At 37.3% G+C, this 17,826-nt stretch overlaps 2 protein-coding genes across 2 annotated transcripts in view; one reads left to right on the forward strand and one right to left on the reverse strand.

The window, feature by feature from the left end:
- AIMP1 (aminoacyl tRNA synthetase complex interacting multifunctional protein 1) overlaps positions 1-10,041 on the reverse strand; it is a 37,361-nt gene extending 27,320 nt beyond the window's left edge. The window contains 1 exon segment of the mRNA XM_075750682.1: positions 9,862-10,041. Coding sequence (XP_075606797.1) covers positions 9,862-9,911 — 50 coding nt within the window. The 5' untranslated portion in view covers positions 9,912-10,041.
- Positions 10,042-10,380: 339 nt separating this feature from the next.
- Positions 10,381-17,826, forward strand: part of TBCK (TBC1 domain containing kinase) — a 114,999-nt gene continuing 107,553 nt past the window's right edge. Inside the window, exons 1-2 of the mRNA XM_075751493.1 lie at positions 10,381-10,497; positions 16,913-17,145. The gene's annotated coding sequence lies outside the window, so the exon portion shown is untranslated. The remainder of the gene's footprint in view (positions 10,498-16,912; positions 17,146-17,826) is intronic.

The raw sequence follows: 17,826 nt of genomic DNA on the forward strand, positions 1-17,826 counted from the left end.
AAAACAAAAATATGTTTTAAAAGTATCTCTCTATCTAATTTTTTTCTTTTGGGTCTGTCACAGCAGTAAGGATAATAACGCTTGTCAAAAACCCTAGCTGCTAAAAAAACATTTTAAAGATACCTCCTCCTCAGAAACTTGAAGAGTTTGGAAATAAGAATACCATTAAACAATGTATTTTATGTCAGCAATAGTCTGCAAAATAATGTTATTGGTTAGGTAGTTCACAGGAACATTGATCCCCATTTTCAATTTTAATTCATAATACTCAATGTCTGAAACCTGTTACTAGTGATCTTACATAGTTCAACTGTGGTAAAAAAAAAATCTTGAAATTTATTCCTTTTACATTAATATTGGCTTTTCTACATGTACAAGTAGTATCTTGTAGCACAGCTAAAAAAACCCTAGGATTTAACCATTCAGTTAAATCAAGTGCTAAGGTTAAAAATAATGGTTATTTATTCACAAAAGTCTTCAGCAGACATCATGCAGATGTACAGTGAAAGAATCAGTGTTCTCTAACTACAAAGACATTAACAATTGCTGTTATTTACGGAGGCAGAAACTTTAGGTATTATTTTATGTGGGCCAAATAAAAGCTGAAGAAAATTAAACCTGAAAATGTGCACATTTCTGTGTGTAATCACTGCAAGAATAATGGCAAATATCTCTTAATGGGGAGCAACAAAGTTGTTAAAGCTTTAAGGGGAAAAGCAGCCCTCACCGAACTTTGAGCCTGCAGTTGCAGTATCTTATTTATATAGGCAAAACCCTGCCACACATATTGAACAACCCAATTTCATTCCTCACACAAATAATTGTGCTTTCCAGCGTTGAATTTACTCACATAATACAGGAGGATTTTAATGAAAATCTTCTATAAAAATACTAACTTACCGTACACAGAGAAAGTTATTTCTTAAGCTGTGGAGTGAAAAGTCTAAATTAACTTTTTAGATTTAAAGTGGGCTGACAACTAATCCTCAGTAGCCAGAAGCAAATGTCACTTCAAAACCATGTGCCAGCAGTATCTACCACTGCATATTCCAGCCATCAGCCTCAAAACACAAGTCTTTCCTTTCTTTCATCAAGTACAGAGTGATGAGACTTAAAATTCCTAGCAAGCATCTCATCTACTTAGAAAAAAATCTCCAGGTATAACTATGAAGTATTGTAACTACCTAGCTTTTGGATCAATGATTTTAACTTGTGTGGTACAAATACACAGATTATTTTTTCCCTTTTGGAGATAAAAGAAAGGAACTCTGAAGAAAAAAGTTTTCAGTAGATTTACATTTCTGCAGATGAAGACTTTGCTATTCTCAGCAGGAAAACAAACCAACCGACTTCTGAAGCAAAGGCTGTACAGCAACTGCCTGTCAATCATTTCTAAATCAAGTGCACTAAATAACAATTCAAAGGATACTTGAAATCAAAATGCCAGCTTTACTTCTGCTCAGACATGAACATCCACCAAAGGGTTATATTATTACATAGCTATTTTAGATCCTCTACTGCTTCACTATTGCAGTTATTCTAGCTGACACACAGAAATGCCCTTCCCAAACCAAAGAGGGTGATATTGAAAGGGTTATTTTTGGCCCGAGTTGTTTTTTATATTCTAAACTAGAGGGGAACATCAAGAGGTTTTTGGATTTTTAGCATCCCTTGCAAACCACTAGCTGTTACAGGACAGTGCGCCTATCTTCTTCCCTCTGTTAATCTAACATTGCATACATTTATGAATAACTTCTCACAAAAACGTTCACGCACTGGTATTGAAAAGAACTAAGTTAGGAACATCACTGTTACTAAATATCTGGGTTTACGAGCACCCAATTTCAAAGTAAGTATACTCAGTAGTCCAGAATAGCAACATGGTTATTGAGTTATAGTATGTTAGTCTAGGTAAACTTCTGGATCACATCTTCTATAAATACTTAAACACTGCTTGAGAGAAACCACAGCAATATTGTATCTTTTAATGGTACCAAAAAAAAGTAAGGAGTCCTGTAATTGCCTTTTAGAACCTTCTTTGTCATTGTATGTAATAAATTATTTTCTTCTTTTATTACTAGATCTGTGTAGAGGAGAAGAAAAAAAACCAAACCCCTTGTGGACTTGTCTTGGACACCGAGAGGGCTGATGTCAGCTATTAAGACTGACGGTATCTGACAGAAGAATCCTCCAAGCAGCTTTTGGGGAATAGCCATATTTCATCTATGGGTTCAAAGCTTCTTTTGTTTCCATAGTTTAAGACAAATTGAGCTAAATTATAACTTTGCTGTGTTCCAAAATATTCTATTAAAAATCCAACCATTTTAAAACAATTATTTTCAGTTAGAATATCTCAGTTTAGCATCTTCAAAAAGTGCAAATTTGCAGGTAAGTTCTCAGTAAAATCTAATTATAAGCTATATTTAAAGGGAAAAAAGTCTGTGCCTAGTTCTTATCACTAGCATTACTATATAGATGGTCATATGGATATGAAATTACTTACCCACTGTGACATAAGCAGGGTAATTCAACCCGTAAGAAAAGATTAATTTCCCTGGTGTACAATTCAGTGTCGTATCCTAGTTGGCAATGGTGCCTTCCTTAGTGTGTGACTGTTACCAATTACCAGAGCACTTCACATAGAGGGTTTCTAACCTTACAGTAGGACAAGCATGACTGTGAACTTACGTCCTCACTCCAGAGCAGCTGCTACCAGGCCCAACGTAGTGCCTCTTGCACACCAAGTGCAAGCCCATGCACTCCTCTGGGAGTAGCAGTCCCTAGCTGCCCCGGCCAACTGAGCTGCCGAAATGATCTGCTCACTTATCTTCAGAGTCTGAAACAAGATGCCACTACAAAGCTGTATACTAAACTGTAATTGAGAAACACTCTGGGATAAAAAACAGATCCAACAGCCATGGATTGTTTCTGAGAGAGGGTCCTGAAGTCAGAGACTAATCTTTTAGCTATTAATTCATACTCAGTTGAAGTTATGTTGGGAAAAGCTCCTGATGAGAAGGAAATGGAAATAAAAGTCATCTATAATGGATAGTTTTGTGCCAAAAGGTTGTACCAAATGATCTCAAGAAGAGATTTGCTAACTCGAGGCAATTTTTGATGATGTTTTATGCATTGCCAGCCACTCTCAAACGTAAAAAGCATCTCAGAATCTGTCTGCTCTCAGATAATTAGGATATGAGACAACACACCTGGGAAACAGTTATGAGATGAATCCAATTTTCCTGTAATCTAACACAGAATCTGTCACGTTTTTTCCAGCATTCTGAGGAAAGAAGAATGGGTTCTTCCACACAAATTGTGTTTAACGGATGATGGCCAAATGCAGTATATACTGCTTTCTAAAGTGAATGCTAGTTTAAGCTTCCTACTCTACAGTTTTTGAAGGAACAGTTTCTAGGCTGTCAATTTATATAAAGTGGCATAAAAACTTAAGAATAGTAAACAAATTTGTGGAGTGTAACAAAAATTGTAAAAGCTAGGTCAGTAGAAGGTATCTCTTTCCTGGAATTTCTCTCTGAAAACTGTACACAGCAAAGAGGAATTTATACAATTCCCATTTCAGTAAGGTATCATCAAAATAATTTTCTTTAGAAACAGCAAGGGTCAACAAGTGATTACAGCTACTGTTACAGACTCCCATCAATGCATTTAAATCATCAAAACAGATCAATTTAAGACTGTCATGACTCTAGGTTGTAAACGTAACTTAAGAGAAACCTTATGCTTCATCTTGGTAGGCAGAGATGATTCCCTCACTTATCCCTTTAACAGTAATTCATACCTTTATTAATAATGTTCACACCCCATATGGACAATAAAGGTTTCTTGGACAAACATCCCCTCCTCAATTTCTATGGACAGAATGGGTGACCCACCCTTACAGAAGGCCACTGACCAACTGACAATAGTCTGACAAAACAGAATGAAGTAAACCAAACCACAAATGTCCAAGGGAACAACTGGAAGGTGCTCTGCTCCAAGACTTGAAAGCAAGTATTATTCAGATGCTGACTTATTTTCTTAGTTACTTTTATCTCCCCATTCCTGCCCTGATCCCATGGTAGGAGACAGATTTGTTGAGTAACAGAAAAACAAGCCAAGGATATTCAAGAGGAAGAATATGCATGATGATCCAGAAACAAATCCTTTGGTGGTGACACACTACTGCTAATGCAGCTCAATATTAGCCTGTATGCAGCAGCATTAGCATCATTGTAGTAGATTAATTACCACAGCAAAATAAATAGCATACAAAGGAATAAACAAATGATTAAATTGCTCTTCTTCTTTCTCCACTTGAACCAGCCACTTATTTAAAATATGATATTGAAAACTGAAATTGCAAACTATTTTACAAGCTAATAATATGAAAGTAAGACGACACTAAGATCTGAAACAGGCACCATCTGCCAGTCCTGAAAGTCATGCCATTTTTAAGATGATTCCGGGGGTAAGGGGCATAGAGCAATCAAATCATAATCAATTGTAACTGTAGTTATAATTGATTACAAGTTTCTAACCATACTGAATTTATAATCATTTGTCAGAAGCACAGAGCATGCTCAGGTAAGGAACTTTTCTTATTTTAATATAAACATGCATGCTTGGACAGTTTAGGAATACTCAAATTAATAAAATGAATACAGTGACAATCTCAAAACATTTGGAGCCATCGTGCTACCCAAGCAAACTAGCACATTTTTATTATGCTCAAAAAGTGCTTTCCATTGTTCTATAAGATCTATTCAACTGACTGGAACCAAAGGGACTACGTTTTCAGGAGGGAAATATCTGCTTCCCAAGTGTTTTATGCTTGTTATGGACTTCACGGCTCAAAAAGTGTAAAGGTAACTAATGAATGAATCAATTAACACAGCACCACAGGCCAAACATTATAAAAAACAACTTCTCACCTGGGAATCTATTCCCTTTCCATGCCTCTCCCCTCCAGCTTGGGGGGGGGGGGGGGGGGGGGGGGGAACAAAACAAAATAAACCGCCACCCCTCAAGCTTGCAATTTCTCTAGAAAAGAAGTGCAAGGGGAAGAGGAGGAAATAAAGAAGAGCCAAGTCAGGAAAGTCCTGACTAGCCACATTTCATTATAGGCAAAACTGTCTCAGCTGCTCCAGAGGCTTCCCAAGCAATATCCACATTGCACTCATGCATACTCAAGATCCCCCACAATTGCCACAGAGATTTGCTTTTGTTCAGATTCTCCTTTCCTGTCTCTCAACTTTGTAAAGACACTTCAAAGAAGATCAACAAAGCTTGAAAGAAGTGTAGTTGTTTAGTCTATAGAAGATAGATGGGAGACTTGGTCTCGTTCTTCAAACACAAAGGATGTTGGTATGAGAATGGGACTAAACTGTTCAGCAGGTCTACTGCAGGACAGGAAAAAGCAAGGAAGATTTAAGTTAGGCATATGGAAACTTTCAAGTAAGAGTAAAGGACTGAATAGGCTGCCTATGGAGGTTGTGGAATATCCAATCACTGGAAGGTTTTTAAAACAGGTTAGGCAAACATCTGTCCAAAGTGATTATGGTATAATGGATGAGAATGAACTTGAGATCTTTTGCTCCTCTTCTGTAAGGTCCTTTTCATTACACTCAGTGGTACAAACCCAGTAATATTCCCCTTTTTTTATATCCTTGTGTTTTATTTAACTTTAAAAATCATGTAGTAAAACATTATTCTAATCATGTGATATCTCCACATATTCCAGTGTGATTATTTGGGAAACTAAACACACCAAAGATTTGCTAACTGTGAAAGCAGGATAAACAAACCACCTGTGAAGTAAAACACTATCGTATTAATTTTACACTCACACTGAAGAAATTTATCTCTAACGTCGTAACACAGACAGTACTATATTTTCTTCTCCAAGAGAAAAGAAAATTGTAAAATCTTAAACTGATGACTTACTGATCTGTGGTCATCAAGCCTAGTTAGTAAACCATTTTTCAGTTTTTGCTTAAAGGAAGATTTTTATTTTTTTTTAAAGGAAAGCACTTTTTCCCCCAAGAACAACAACAACATACATACATGAAAATAAAAACAATGAAAGCAGAGGTCTGCTTTGAGAAGTATCCAAATATTTTTGAAACCGTATTAAATTATGAGTAAGGATGGCTTCTACCACACCAGGGGGGAAAAAAAGCCAGAGGACAACTTTTTTTTGCCATACTGTTAAATACTTAATGTAACCATGGAAATGAAATCAAACATTGATTCCCTCTTGCCCCCTGTATGACAGGAAATCTAACAAGAGAAATGTTTCTTGGTGACAGTAATAAGAACCATACAGGTAATTGCTTAGAAGGAGAATAAACAGGGGGTTCTTGGGGGTGTCCACTGGACTGACATCATATAATTCATATCACCGCAAGAAACAAGAGATGCTATTTACCTTGCTCACATCTGATGTTCCTAGCAGCTGCCCTCTATGCTGACCCCTCAGTTTTAACTGTGCTGTCTAGCATTTGACATTCCTTAGGTTTTTAGGAGACACTCCCTTAGAAGAGACAAACGTGAATGGATTCATTCAAATGGCAGCTGTGACACACAGCAATCAAATCATAATCAGAAAAGTCCAAAATATTACAGTAGATACTAGATTTGTCTTTCTGCACACTTGATCAATCCTTCTTATGACAACTCCTTTACATTATTTTTATTATACAGATATTTCCCCAGTATGCTTATGGGGACTTGTAAAGTAGGTAGGATTTGCAGGCACCCGAGAACTCTTTTTTCTTTTCACTCTTGGACTAGACAGGTCTTGGATAACACTTATCTTCTATTTTGCATTCTCAATACATTTTTTTTCTTTCCAATTCAAGATCCACACTTCATTCTGATGCAATTATTTGAGTTCTTGTCCTCCAGAATGTAGAAGCTACCTCAGCTTCTTAGGGCTTCTTCAGAAATGCAGAGAGTAATATGACATCCATAAAATTATTTATTCTACTTTGGGGGGGGGGGCAGTGGTGGTGCATAAAAAATTGGTACTTTCCTAATTTGATTCCACTGCTAATTAATGAATTTACATGGAGCAGCAGTTTTAGAAGTGGTCTGTTGATTCAGAAACACACATAAATCACTACAACTCGTGTTATCTTATAATACCAAACCAGCACAATTCTATAGTTTAAAATGTGCTGTATAATAAAAGTACAGAAAGATTTTCAGGCATTTAAAAAACATTTCCAGAAACTGTCTTTAAAGCTTCATGCCAACTAATCGTATTGTGTATTATAGACTAATACAAACCCAAATTTTTTTACCTTCTACTTTTGTCCTAATTAAGAAATAACACCCCCAAAGTCAGAACCAACCATGTCTCTATGGAGTTTATGGAAGAAAAAACAAACAAAAATTAAGATATAATGTGGAAACACTGATCAAATTATTGTGATGATGTGTCACTTAAATTAGAAATTCAGTGTGTCAAGCATATAGCACGAAATCTCAGTGATAAACATTACCATTAAATATATTTTTTTAACATTCTCTAAATTAGGACTCTGTTTTTCAAAAACATGATTCTACCAAGGATATTAAGCAGGCAACTTTAGAAAGAAAAAGAGCAGGAAGAGGGAGGAATGCCACCAATACGCCTTGCATGATGGAGCATTAGTCACATGACTTTTGTAGATCTCTTTTCAGGAAAGCATAATATTGTGAAACTTCCAGGTCAGCAGAAAGTCAAAGACTCTAGTAGACTAGAATCCCTTGACTGATTTTCAGAAAGAATTTTAAGAAAAAGCCATGAATTGATTTTAAAGGATTTTGCAAAGCATAACAAGTCCTAGGGGGTTCCTTGCCTCCCCCCAATCATGGCATACAATTACCTTTATTGCTAGTCTTCTTGGATAACATGTATAATTGAAATAACAATAATTTATTAAACAGACTTCAGTCAAATATATTTAGGGGAAAAGCCATTAAAGAACATCTAAATCAAAAGTATGAAGAAATATCCATGGACTGTTTGGCTCTCCTTCAATAACGAGGCCCTAGGTGAGACTGCCATTGTTAAATTCATACTAAATTAGAGCTATAATGACGTCAAAGCAACTTCATCATGCCTTTCTGCACTAAACTTTTATTTTTCAGATTATTTTTCAGATATTTTTCCTACTCATATATGCTTCGTTTGTTTGTTTTTGTTTTTTTTTTTTAGGAAACATCCTTTTTCATTTGATACCGTTCTCTCCGGACTGTCCAATGCTTTCAGCCTGGGGAATGAGCAGTTGTTTCCTTCTCTATTTACATTTAAAGGTGTAAAAGAAACAAAATACACCTATAGCAGCATAAGGAAATATGCACAAGCTTCATATTTACAACGGGAAAATGACATTCCAGAACCCAAATTTGCTGAAGATAGTTTTAAGAATCATTTGACTTAAATCACTGTCTTCACTATCTTGCACCTTCAAGATTCGTTGCTGCTAAAACATGAAAGCAACTCACCTGTATATTTCTTAAAATTCTTTAAAGTCAAAATTACCATAACAAGAATATATTGTTAATTTGTGACAGGGTGGGGAGAATGTATTATGATGAAGTCACACTGACAAGCAAGGATCCTTCAGGCTAGCTGAAAGAACAAAATGAAACACCAAAAAAATCAAACCAACCCCAAAACACCCCACTTTGTCAACTATTTTATAAGATTCGTTGAAGGTGTCTCTGTTACTAATTTCTAAGGCCTTATCCCTTTTAATAATATCCAGCATTAAAAATTCAGTTGTAGGTTTTATTTTACAGATTTTGGGCTTACTTTCCAACAGATCTGCCAAATCCTGTATTATTATTTAAAAATAACTGGAGAATAATATGGTAAGTGAACAATAAGGGCATACAAAAATGAGATGCTATATTTAATTACTACTACCTCACCTTACCACACATTTCATGTAAGTATCCTGAACTGCAAAACTATTTGCGAAAAGCAATGACTATATTAACAACACAAAAATTAATATCTGAGTTAAAGAAACAGAAAGAGCAGGAAATGCAAGGATTACTTATTTTGCAGTAGTATTTTCTTCATTTTACCAGTTGCTAAACCCAGCACAAAGCCACTTACTGTTTAGCTCAATGTATACAGTACTTCAGTAACGTCCTCATACGCTAGTTAGCTGTGGACTCGTACATAACATAACAAGCAACAAAGCATAAGCTCATCCCTGTTATCCAATCCATGCATCCCTGTACAGAATACATGCTGTGTGTTAAATCTTGCAGGTATCTCTACTGAGGATGGACCAAATAGTTATACTCTGCTTTTCACTCACTGAAGTTTATGCAAAAGCATAACGAACACATATACCATTTACCAAATCAGAGAAAGCATCTACTTTTCAATTAGCAGTGGCTGTTCCTATGCAAAACTCAATGAATATTCCGTGCCTGTACTTTCCAGGCTATTACAGCATTTTCTTCAACAGCACACCACTACGCCACTTCCAAGCTGTCATTTCAGTCCACGGGCTGAATAAAGGAACACAACTGATTTCAGAAGAACTACTTCACGTGCATGCTTCCTCCCTGCAGTGCAGTAGCTGTATTTGCAATGCCACCCTAGAGTAACAGCGCACATTAAGGTCCGTGATTAAGTTAAACAACAATAAACATAACGCCGTTTCCTCTGATTCGAGACACTCATCCTGACCCGCCGCTGCAGGGGAATTCCCCTCAGACGGACAGCAGCGGCCCCCCTACCACCACCGCCGCCGCAGTAAAACAGCCCGCAGGGACCTCCCCGTTCCAAGCCGCTCCCCCCACTGCGCCGACGGTTCCAAGTAAATTAACACGGCCCTGCCAGGCTCCCACCTGCCCGCCCCAGAGAGCTCGGCGCGGCCCGTGAGAGAGCACCAGGGCATCAGACCGCCACGACGCAGGCCCCAGCGGCCAGAGACGACCGAACTAAGCCACCAAGAGGCGCGCTGAGGGGGAGCAAAGCCACCGCCCGCGTGTTGGAACTCGGCCGGGCCCTACAGGCCCCACCGAGCGGCACTCACATGAACCGAGCGGCACTCACATGAACCGAGCGGCACTCACATGAACCGAGCGGCCGCCACACACCTTCCTCCGCTGAGGGAGAAAGGACCCTCTCTTCCAGGCTGCCCAAGCGACCGCCTGAGGTTTATAAAAGGGCACCCAGGAAAGCCTCGCTAACGCCAGCGAGCACTGATTTAAGGCCAAGTCACTCAACACATTGTGTGCGTGTACGCACACAGACACACACACGCGCGCGCGGAGGGGAAAACCATGTTAAACTCTTTTTTTTCTTTTTTTAAAAGGCCCAAACAAAAGCAAAGCTCAGGCATCGCGCAGGACGCCTCTATGCCAGGGTCCTTCTGTCCGCCGGCGGGGTGGAGTGACACCGCGGAGCGACGAGGGCGGGTGAGGGTATTGGCGCCGCGCTCAGGGGCGGGGCGCGCAGCGGGGACGGCGGCGTTCGCGCAGGTACCCCCCGGTACCGGCCCCGGCCCTCCCCTGCCCTCGCTGGGCCGTGCCCAGGCTGGCAGCCTCCGCTGAGGGAGCCCCCGCCGCTGGGTAACGGAGGGGCTGAGGGAGCGGCCGGCCCGGCCGAAACGAGGCGAGGCGGGGGCGCAGGGCGAGCGGTCCCCCTCAGCGCCGTGGGGGCGTGCAGCACCGGTTGGAAAGGCAGCGCTGGTTCGCGCCTTTTTGGGCTCCGTTTTGGGGCTGCGGGCGCCCGGCCTGGGTGTAGTGCCTCAGGGCCGGGGGGTCTCTGGGTAGCGCGCTTATAGGGCCTGGGAAGTTCGCGGGGCGGCCGGAGGTTACCAGCATTTTTAGCAGTCATTTAGCAACACTGCTTAAAACTGATTTCTCTTTTACCAGATTTAATTCCTGAACAGCCGTGTATAATGCATATATCAAATGGTAACAAGCCCCATCTTTGTGTGCGTAGAGCCACTGACGTAGCAGGCAGGCTGTAACCAAAAGACACCGATAAACAGGTAAAAGAAATTACAGGTTTATAAAATAAAGAGATTGTGACTAAAAGTTTGCCCTGATCTATCAAAATTAGGTTGTATGTTTTCTTCGTGCTGTCCAAGTGTGTTATTTTTTTTTAACTAGCTAAATGTTGTAGCTGCAGATAGGAAACTTCAGATATCAAAGCAGCATCTTGATCTATGTAGTAACATTGTAAATGCTCCAAACAACACCAGTAACTCTTACGTAAATAGCTAGATAGAATACAGAGGCTTTTGTGTATATGTGACAAAATTCTCCAAATATTACTGAGGCAAAACATTTTTTAATCTTTGCTGATGGCTTATATTTCACTGAGTGAAATGATGCTTTAATATCCCTACAAGAGTAGGGAAAGGAATTACTATTTAGCATTTTCATGAAATAACTCTTCAAATATTTGTCAGTTACCTGTGCCAAAAATGCCATGATACCTGTCTTTTTTTTTTTTTTCCCCTCAAATTTGTGTATTCATTGGAGCCTTGTCAAAATCTGGTTTGTGTTTTCTGTTTATCTTGAGTAAACAGTATTATAATGACAATTTTGGCACACATTTATTCTATCTATTGCCGAAGTGGTGTACCTGGAATCTGAAGGAAAGTGTTTTCTTTTCTGCACTGAATTTATAGTTTGGACAGAATAATAATTTTTTTTTTTTTTTAAGTGTGCCTAATAGTATATGGTCTATAATTATCTGCCTATGACTGTTATTCTTTATTTATATGCAGAATACTTCTTACTTCCGAGAATGTTAGAGAAGTTAGAGAACTTTGTAAAAGAGGATGTTTTGATATTATGCCACAGGGGAAAACATTGGTTAAACGCAACACTGCTTACATTTAGATTTTTTTAAGCAATCTTATGAAGTCTCTGTAGTATAAGTGGTGTTTGTAGTAGATGTTTATACTGCAGATGAAAAAAGATTTGTGAGGTAACTACATTTAATCCACAGTCCCCCTCACCCCCTGCAAAACTTAGGCTAAGTAACTATTTTTTATTCTTATTATGAAGTGAACATATGCCAGCTCATTATTGTGATTGTACTAACAACCTCTTATTTATTTTCTGTGCTCCCTTCCATAGAGATCTGAATTCAGCTTTTCTTCAATATCTGTTATGCATTTTAATAAACTTTATGAATAGCTGAGTGATGGTGGACAGTGAGAAGCAAATCACACACTTTTGGTTTTTTTGTGAAGTAGCAACACTGTAGCTAAAATTGCATCTTTTTATTTCAGTTACTTTAACAAATTAGTAACTACTATAGTTGCAACAGGAATATTTTAAGACTTAAGAGCCAAAGAAAAGATATTTTTTGAAAGAATTTCTTCTTATGAAATGGCCTACTTTGTTGAAAATACTGATTAAATGAAAAATAGTGTAAGCACAGGATGTTCAGGCCACCGGCTTTTCTGAAATTATTCTCAAGTGCTTTTAAAATAATTCAGTAGCAGTACTGATTATAATTATGTTTTAATTCTGAAAAGCTGCCTTCATTAGGCAAGGGACATTTACACCTGGATACTCAGGAGGCAATTAAATAACTAGCCATTTCAAACTACCAGCAGGTATTGTTGCACATGGCTAGTTGTCTTTATTTCTGCATGTGAATGCTTTAGAAACCATAGATGTGTTTCACAGAATGGATTCATTCAGGTTTGGTCTGTTTATATGTGCAATATTTGCTTCTGAGAGTCAAACTTATATGTTTGGATGTATTATTTTTTTAAGGGCCAAGTTCTTAGTGTCCATTCAATTGCCTTAGTACTGCTGCAGTGAAAAAGTTGCAAATGATGGCAAGAAGAAATATTTGTTCTCTGAGAGCAGTAGGTATTCAGAGGAGCAAATAAGTTGCTCTGTAGATGAGGGGCTACCTTTTGGATTTTATTTCTCACTGTTGGGCATGGAAAAGCTATCAAGCGAAAGATTATCAAAATAGTGCTAATCTGAATATTAAATAGGAATTTGTAAAGCTCTTTCTGTTTATGGTGGGTTTTGCTGAAAATGTTGGTTAGTATTTTTGTATACTGTAACGTTTTTAAGGGAGACGTGGATGGAGTCAGTGGGCTAGGGAAGGTCATTCAGAGGTGGGATGCAAAACAGGCTACTCCTGGACTTCTAATCTTTATGCCAGACCTGTTTCAGAGATGTGATAGACTGTCTGTCATGTATGGAATAAACAGTGCTTTGGAAACAATGACTCAGTAATTTTAGATGACACTAAATAAGACAAGTCTTTGCTTCTTCTTTCATCCCTCACTGTTTTGGAATATTAGAATTGAATTTCCAGAATTCAATCCCAAAACTGAATTTGTTTTAACTGTTTCTAGTAACAAACCTTTCTTTTTTCTCCTCCTGTTTTTTATTCCAAAGTAATAGAGAAATTCTACAGGATATAATTTATTCCTCCAATCATAGAATTAATGCAATATGTGTATTTTCTATACAAAAAGGCGAGTTTGAGGCGCAAAATGTATGTCTTGAACATAAGGAGGATGTGTAGCACTCTCTGTATTTATAGTTGTACTAGACTTGGATGTGGATTTAAAAAACCAAACAACCCAACAAAAAAACCAAAACAGACTGAAAAACCTCACAATTTTAAAAATAGTTAGATAAGATATTTTTTTCAGATGATTTTTTAAAATATGTATAACAGTTCTGTTTGAATTTAGAAATATCAGTAAGTTACTAAAGACTAGACTGAAATAATTTTATTTAAAAAACCCCCTTTCACTTAAGCTGTAATGTGTAGCCCTTTTTAAAAGGTGATTGAAGGATTAAGTTTTTAATTTGGGTTACTTGGTTTATTTTTCAAGTTAGTCCCTGGAATTTGTGGAACTGAGAGTTAAGGACAGAAATTGGAGTTTAGTTGTGAAGGTAAGCTATTGCCAGAACCCACCTCTTTTCCATCATCAGAGAGAATTTTTTTCATTGCTTTAGTGGATTCCACAGGATTAGCTCTATAATAAGAGAACATGTTCTAATGCATACCTTCTAAAATTATTTATTGATTCAGTTAGGTGGCTGACAGGAAATATTGTTTGTTTTTCTCATGTCTTCCTTTTTGTCTGTGTGCTTCTTTAACCAAAGGAAGTGAGTGATAAATCTGCAGTTGTCTAGTTGACGCATTGCAGGTGGTCTAATTCCTCCTTGTAGGCCAAGTGATCAAGAGTACAAGAAACGTTTAATCTCTTAGAATGGATATGATTTGATTGTATTTAACAGTTCTTTTTATTAAAATTTCTTTCTAAATGTCAGCTGAATGCAGATTATGATGTATTATAGAAGTATTATCTAGTAGATTATTTTCCTACAGTAAAAATGAAAACATTCTTACCTGAGTAAATATATTTTATGCTATATATTTAACTGTTTAGAGACATAATCTGTCTTGGCATAATTTACTCTGCCTCTGCCTCAACGCTGATCATATTAACTTTTTTATTATTATTTTAGAGCAATTATTAGAGGACTGTTGTGCCAAGCAAGATTATAATTCCATTTGCCTAAGTCAAGATTTTTTTTCTTCATGGTTAATATATGTTTTCTTTCTGGGTTCGTTGGCAGACATGATACTTTACAGGAATGTGAGTCTTATTATAAATACACAGTTAAAGCTTTCCAATTGAAACTTGCTGCATGCCAATAAATCTTTGTGCTGCACTTCAGTCCAATTTATGTCTTTACAATGGAATATTCTAACTGTAAATTACATTGTTGGCACCCTAAATAAATCACTTCCAAAAAAATAGTAAATATTCATAAGATATGAAACCATCGTATCTTTATAAATAAGACTTTTACTACAAAAATACTACTATAAAAACTCCAATGCTCAATGCTGTTTCAGATTTTCTTCCTTTTGTAAGTTATGAATCCTTAATGCTATGCATTCATATTTAATATGATTCTGTATATTAGAATTTAAACTGTACGTATCTCATGTCTGTGTTTCTTCAGGGGAAAAAAAAACCCAAAACACAAATGAAAGCAGTCTTATATTTGCTTGTATCTTAATTTGACTGTATTAGTTAAAACAGAAGGTACCTTCCATAATTTCCATTTGTATGGACTTGGTAAACATGTTTGGTATATAAGGATCTCTGTGCAACCTGTTATGGAGTTACTTCTCAATTAAGATTCATAAAGAAACTTAGTAGATTTCTACTGGGAATTTTGTGCTGGGAACAAGGTTGTTCCCTTAAAGAAAAAATAATTTTGAGACAATAAAGTATTAAACACACTGTTTCTCCTGTGTGACTTTCTCATGAGAGAATAGCTTTTCCTGAAAGCAGCAGGTCAATGTCGGCTGACTAGAACAATTAAAAAGTAGCATTTAGCTTCATGAGTGCTCTGCATAATCTTGTTATACTTGCTTTTTGTTTCATGAAGCCCCTAAGATGATTAAAAAAATTATCACATCTGGTTTGAAAGAATTATGTTGGGTTTATACTTTAAGCTTTTTGTATTATTCCTCTTATGGGCTTCAAATCCTGAGGGTTCTTCCTCTTTTCCTGGAGCACCTGCATATCTGTTTCTACTCTTTAGAGCTCATAATTACTATTCTGTAGCTGACAAGAGTTGGATGTGCTTTCCATGTCAGTGGACTATTTCCGATGATTGTATACACAGATGCATCCAGACTTTGTGCCTTAATGTCTCCGGTGCTGGAGTGAGCTGGATGGTACTCCTTCTGCATAGGGTCATTAATGAATGTTTTTTTGTTCTATGGCCTCTCCTCCCATGTTATGTGGAAGTGCCATCTACTTCACTATCACAACTTCCAAAAACAGAGCTTGCTTAAAAGTGTATAAACCTGGGCTTTTTACCTCTGTTTGTATATGTACCCTGATAGACAAGTATGTGTGTTCTATGGAAGTTAACATGTGCAGAGGGATAATACTGCCTCAAGACAGCTTGTGTCTGGAGTCTCCATTTGGGTAATCCAGAAATGAGCTGAGCAGAGGCTTAATCCAGTTTTTGGATTTTTGGTACTTGTCACCTCAGATTAAATTCTTAGTTTGCTAGTAAAAAGAGATCAGGCAGTTTTATCTGAGGCCTAGCTGACTGTAGAAGTGTCTGTTACTTGTGCATGTTTTAGATTTTTCATATTCTTGAATGGAATAATGGTTGGTTATGGAAAAGTGCAGAGAAAATGTTTAGCTCACACTGAATTGAAATGCCTTGTTGAGAGGAGAGAGCTTGTTGCTGCTGGAGAGAAAAATGGTCGTGAAACTAAGTGCCCCTGGAACTAAATTGCAAGCTAATTTATTTTACTTGACTGTCCCACAGAAATATTTAACTTAGATTACTTCCTTAATTTGTTACTGAGTCAGTGTGTGAGCTAAGCAGTTTACCTATGGGTCGGGAAAGAAATAGTGGTAGGACAGAAAACTGTTACTTCATGGCTTTAAATATTAGAAATACGATAGTATAGGGATGCTGGATTATCACTGAAGCTGTGATAATCTGCATTTGTGGCTTGCTGATGCAGGGTGGTATTTTAGAAGAGTTTTTTTTCTGTTTAGTGCCCTTTACTGTTTTTTGAATAAATAACCTACTATATTGCAGTAGTCATCTGAAGATTGCTGTATTCAAGCGTTTTATCTGCTCCTAAAAATAGTTTTATTTGATTCTTAAATCTGTTGTTTAAAACTATCACTATATTTTCATCTTTAGATGTAGTGTTTTATGATGCAGCAGTGCTGCATCATATTATTAACAGCACAATAATATTATTGTGTTCATTATGCAAAAATGTCCTATTTCCCCATAAAGAGAAAAAAAAAATTTTAATTGCATTATTTAGTAAACAACAAGTAAGTTGTCACAGGAATCTATCTTTTGCAAGTAAAATTTTACTCTGTGTTGTCTTTTTAAGGAACGCAAATTGCTTTGAAGGGCTTAAGATTGTGTAAAAAAGATGTTTCCTTTAAAAGACACTGAGATGGGTGCCTCCACCTTCTTCGCCTCAGCTCTGCCACATGATGTTTGTGGAAGTAACGGCCTTCCTCTGACACCTAACTCCATCAAAATTTTGGGGAGATTTCAAATCCTTAAAACAATCACCCATCCCAGGCTTTGCAGTATGTTGACATTACCAGAGGTAAACATGTGCGTATCTGTTTAAAAGGAACTTCCTATGTTATAGTTACAGTTATATTTTTACGACAATATATCTAAGGTGTCTGAACAGAATATAGCCTTATAGCACCAGAAAGTGGCTGTTTTTCGGTCTCAAAATGACTGTATACCTTTGCTGTGACTGGCCATACTGGTGCTTTTGTTTCTTCTCTACAGAGTCAAGGCAGAGGTTAGTTGTTCTGTCCTCTTTTGTTATATTTTACGCTAACAGATAAAAGGTAAGAACTTTCTTCTTTTATACCTCGTTGTAAAATCCTTGTACTCACTTGCCATGCCGTGTCTTTGTGTGGGAACATTGAAATGCAGGTATTTTGAGGCTGAGTTCCTATACCCATGTTCTAATCTTGTGAACATTTCCTTGTGATGATTAGGTGTCTTATTCTTGACTGAGACATCAAGAACAAAAGGAAATCATCTTGTGGTCTTTGGCTGCAAGCTTCCCTTTTTTTTTTTTTTTTTTTTTTAATTCTAGCTCTTTAAGATCTCTCCCACTAATGATTACCTATCCTAGTACAGGTATTTTTAATTTTTTTTAGTAACTGTTATGCCATTTATTGTTAGCTCAGATAATGCTTCAGTTGTTTGGGTTTTTTCTGCTCCAGATGATCTTATTCTGTGGCAAGCTCAGCAGTAGTACAACACTTAATTCCA

The sequence above is a fragment of the Balearica regulorum genome, chromosome 4, assembly GCF_011004875.1.
Source record: "Balearica regulorum gibbericeps isolate bBalReg1 chromosome 4, bBalReg1.pri, whole genome shotgun sequence".
In the NCBI taxonomy this organism is placed as follows: Eukaryota; Metazoa; Chordata; class Aves; order Gruiformes; family Gruidae; genus Balearica; species Balearica regulorum.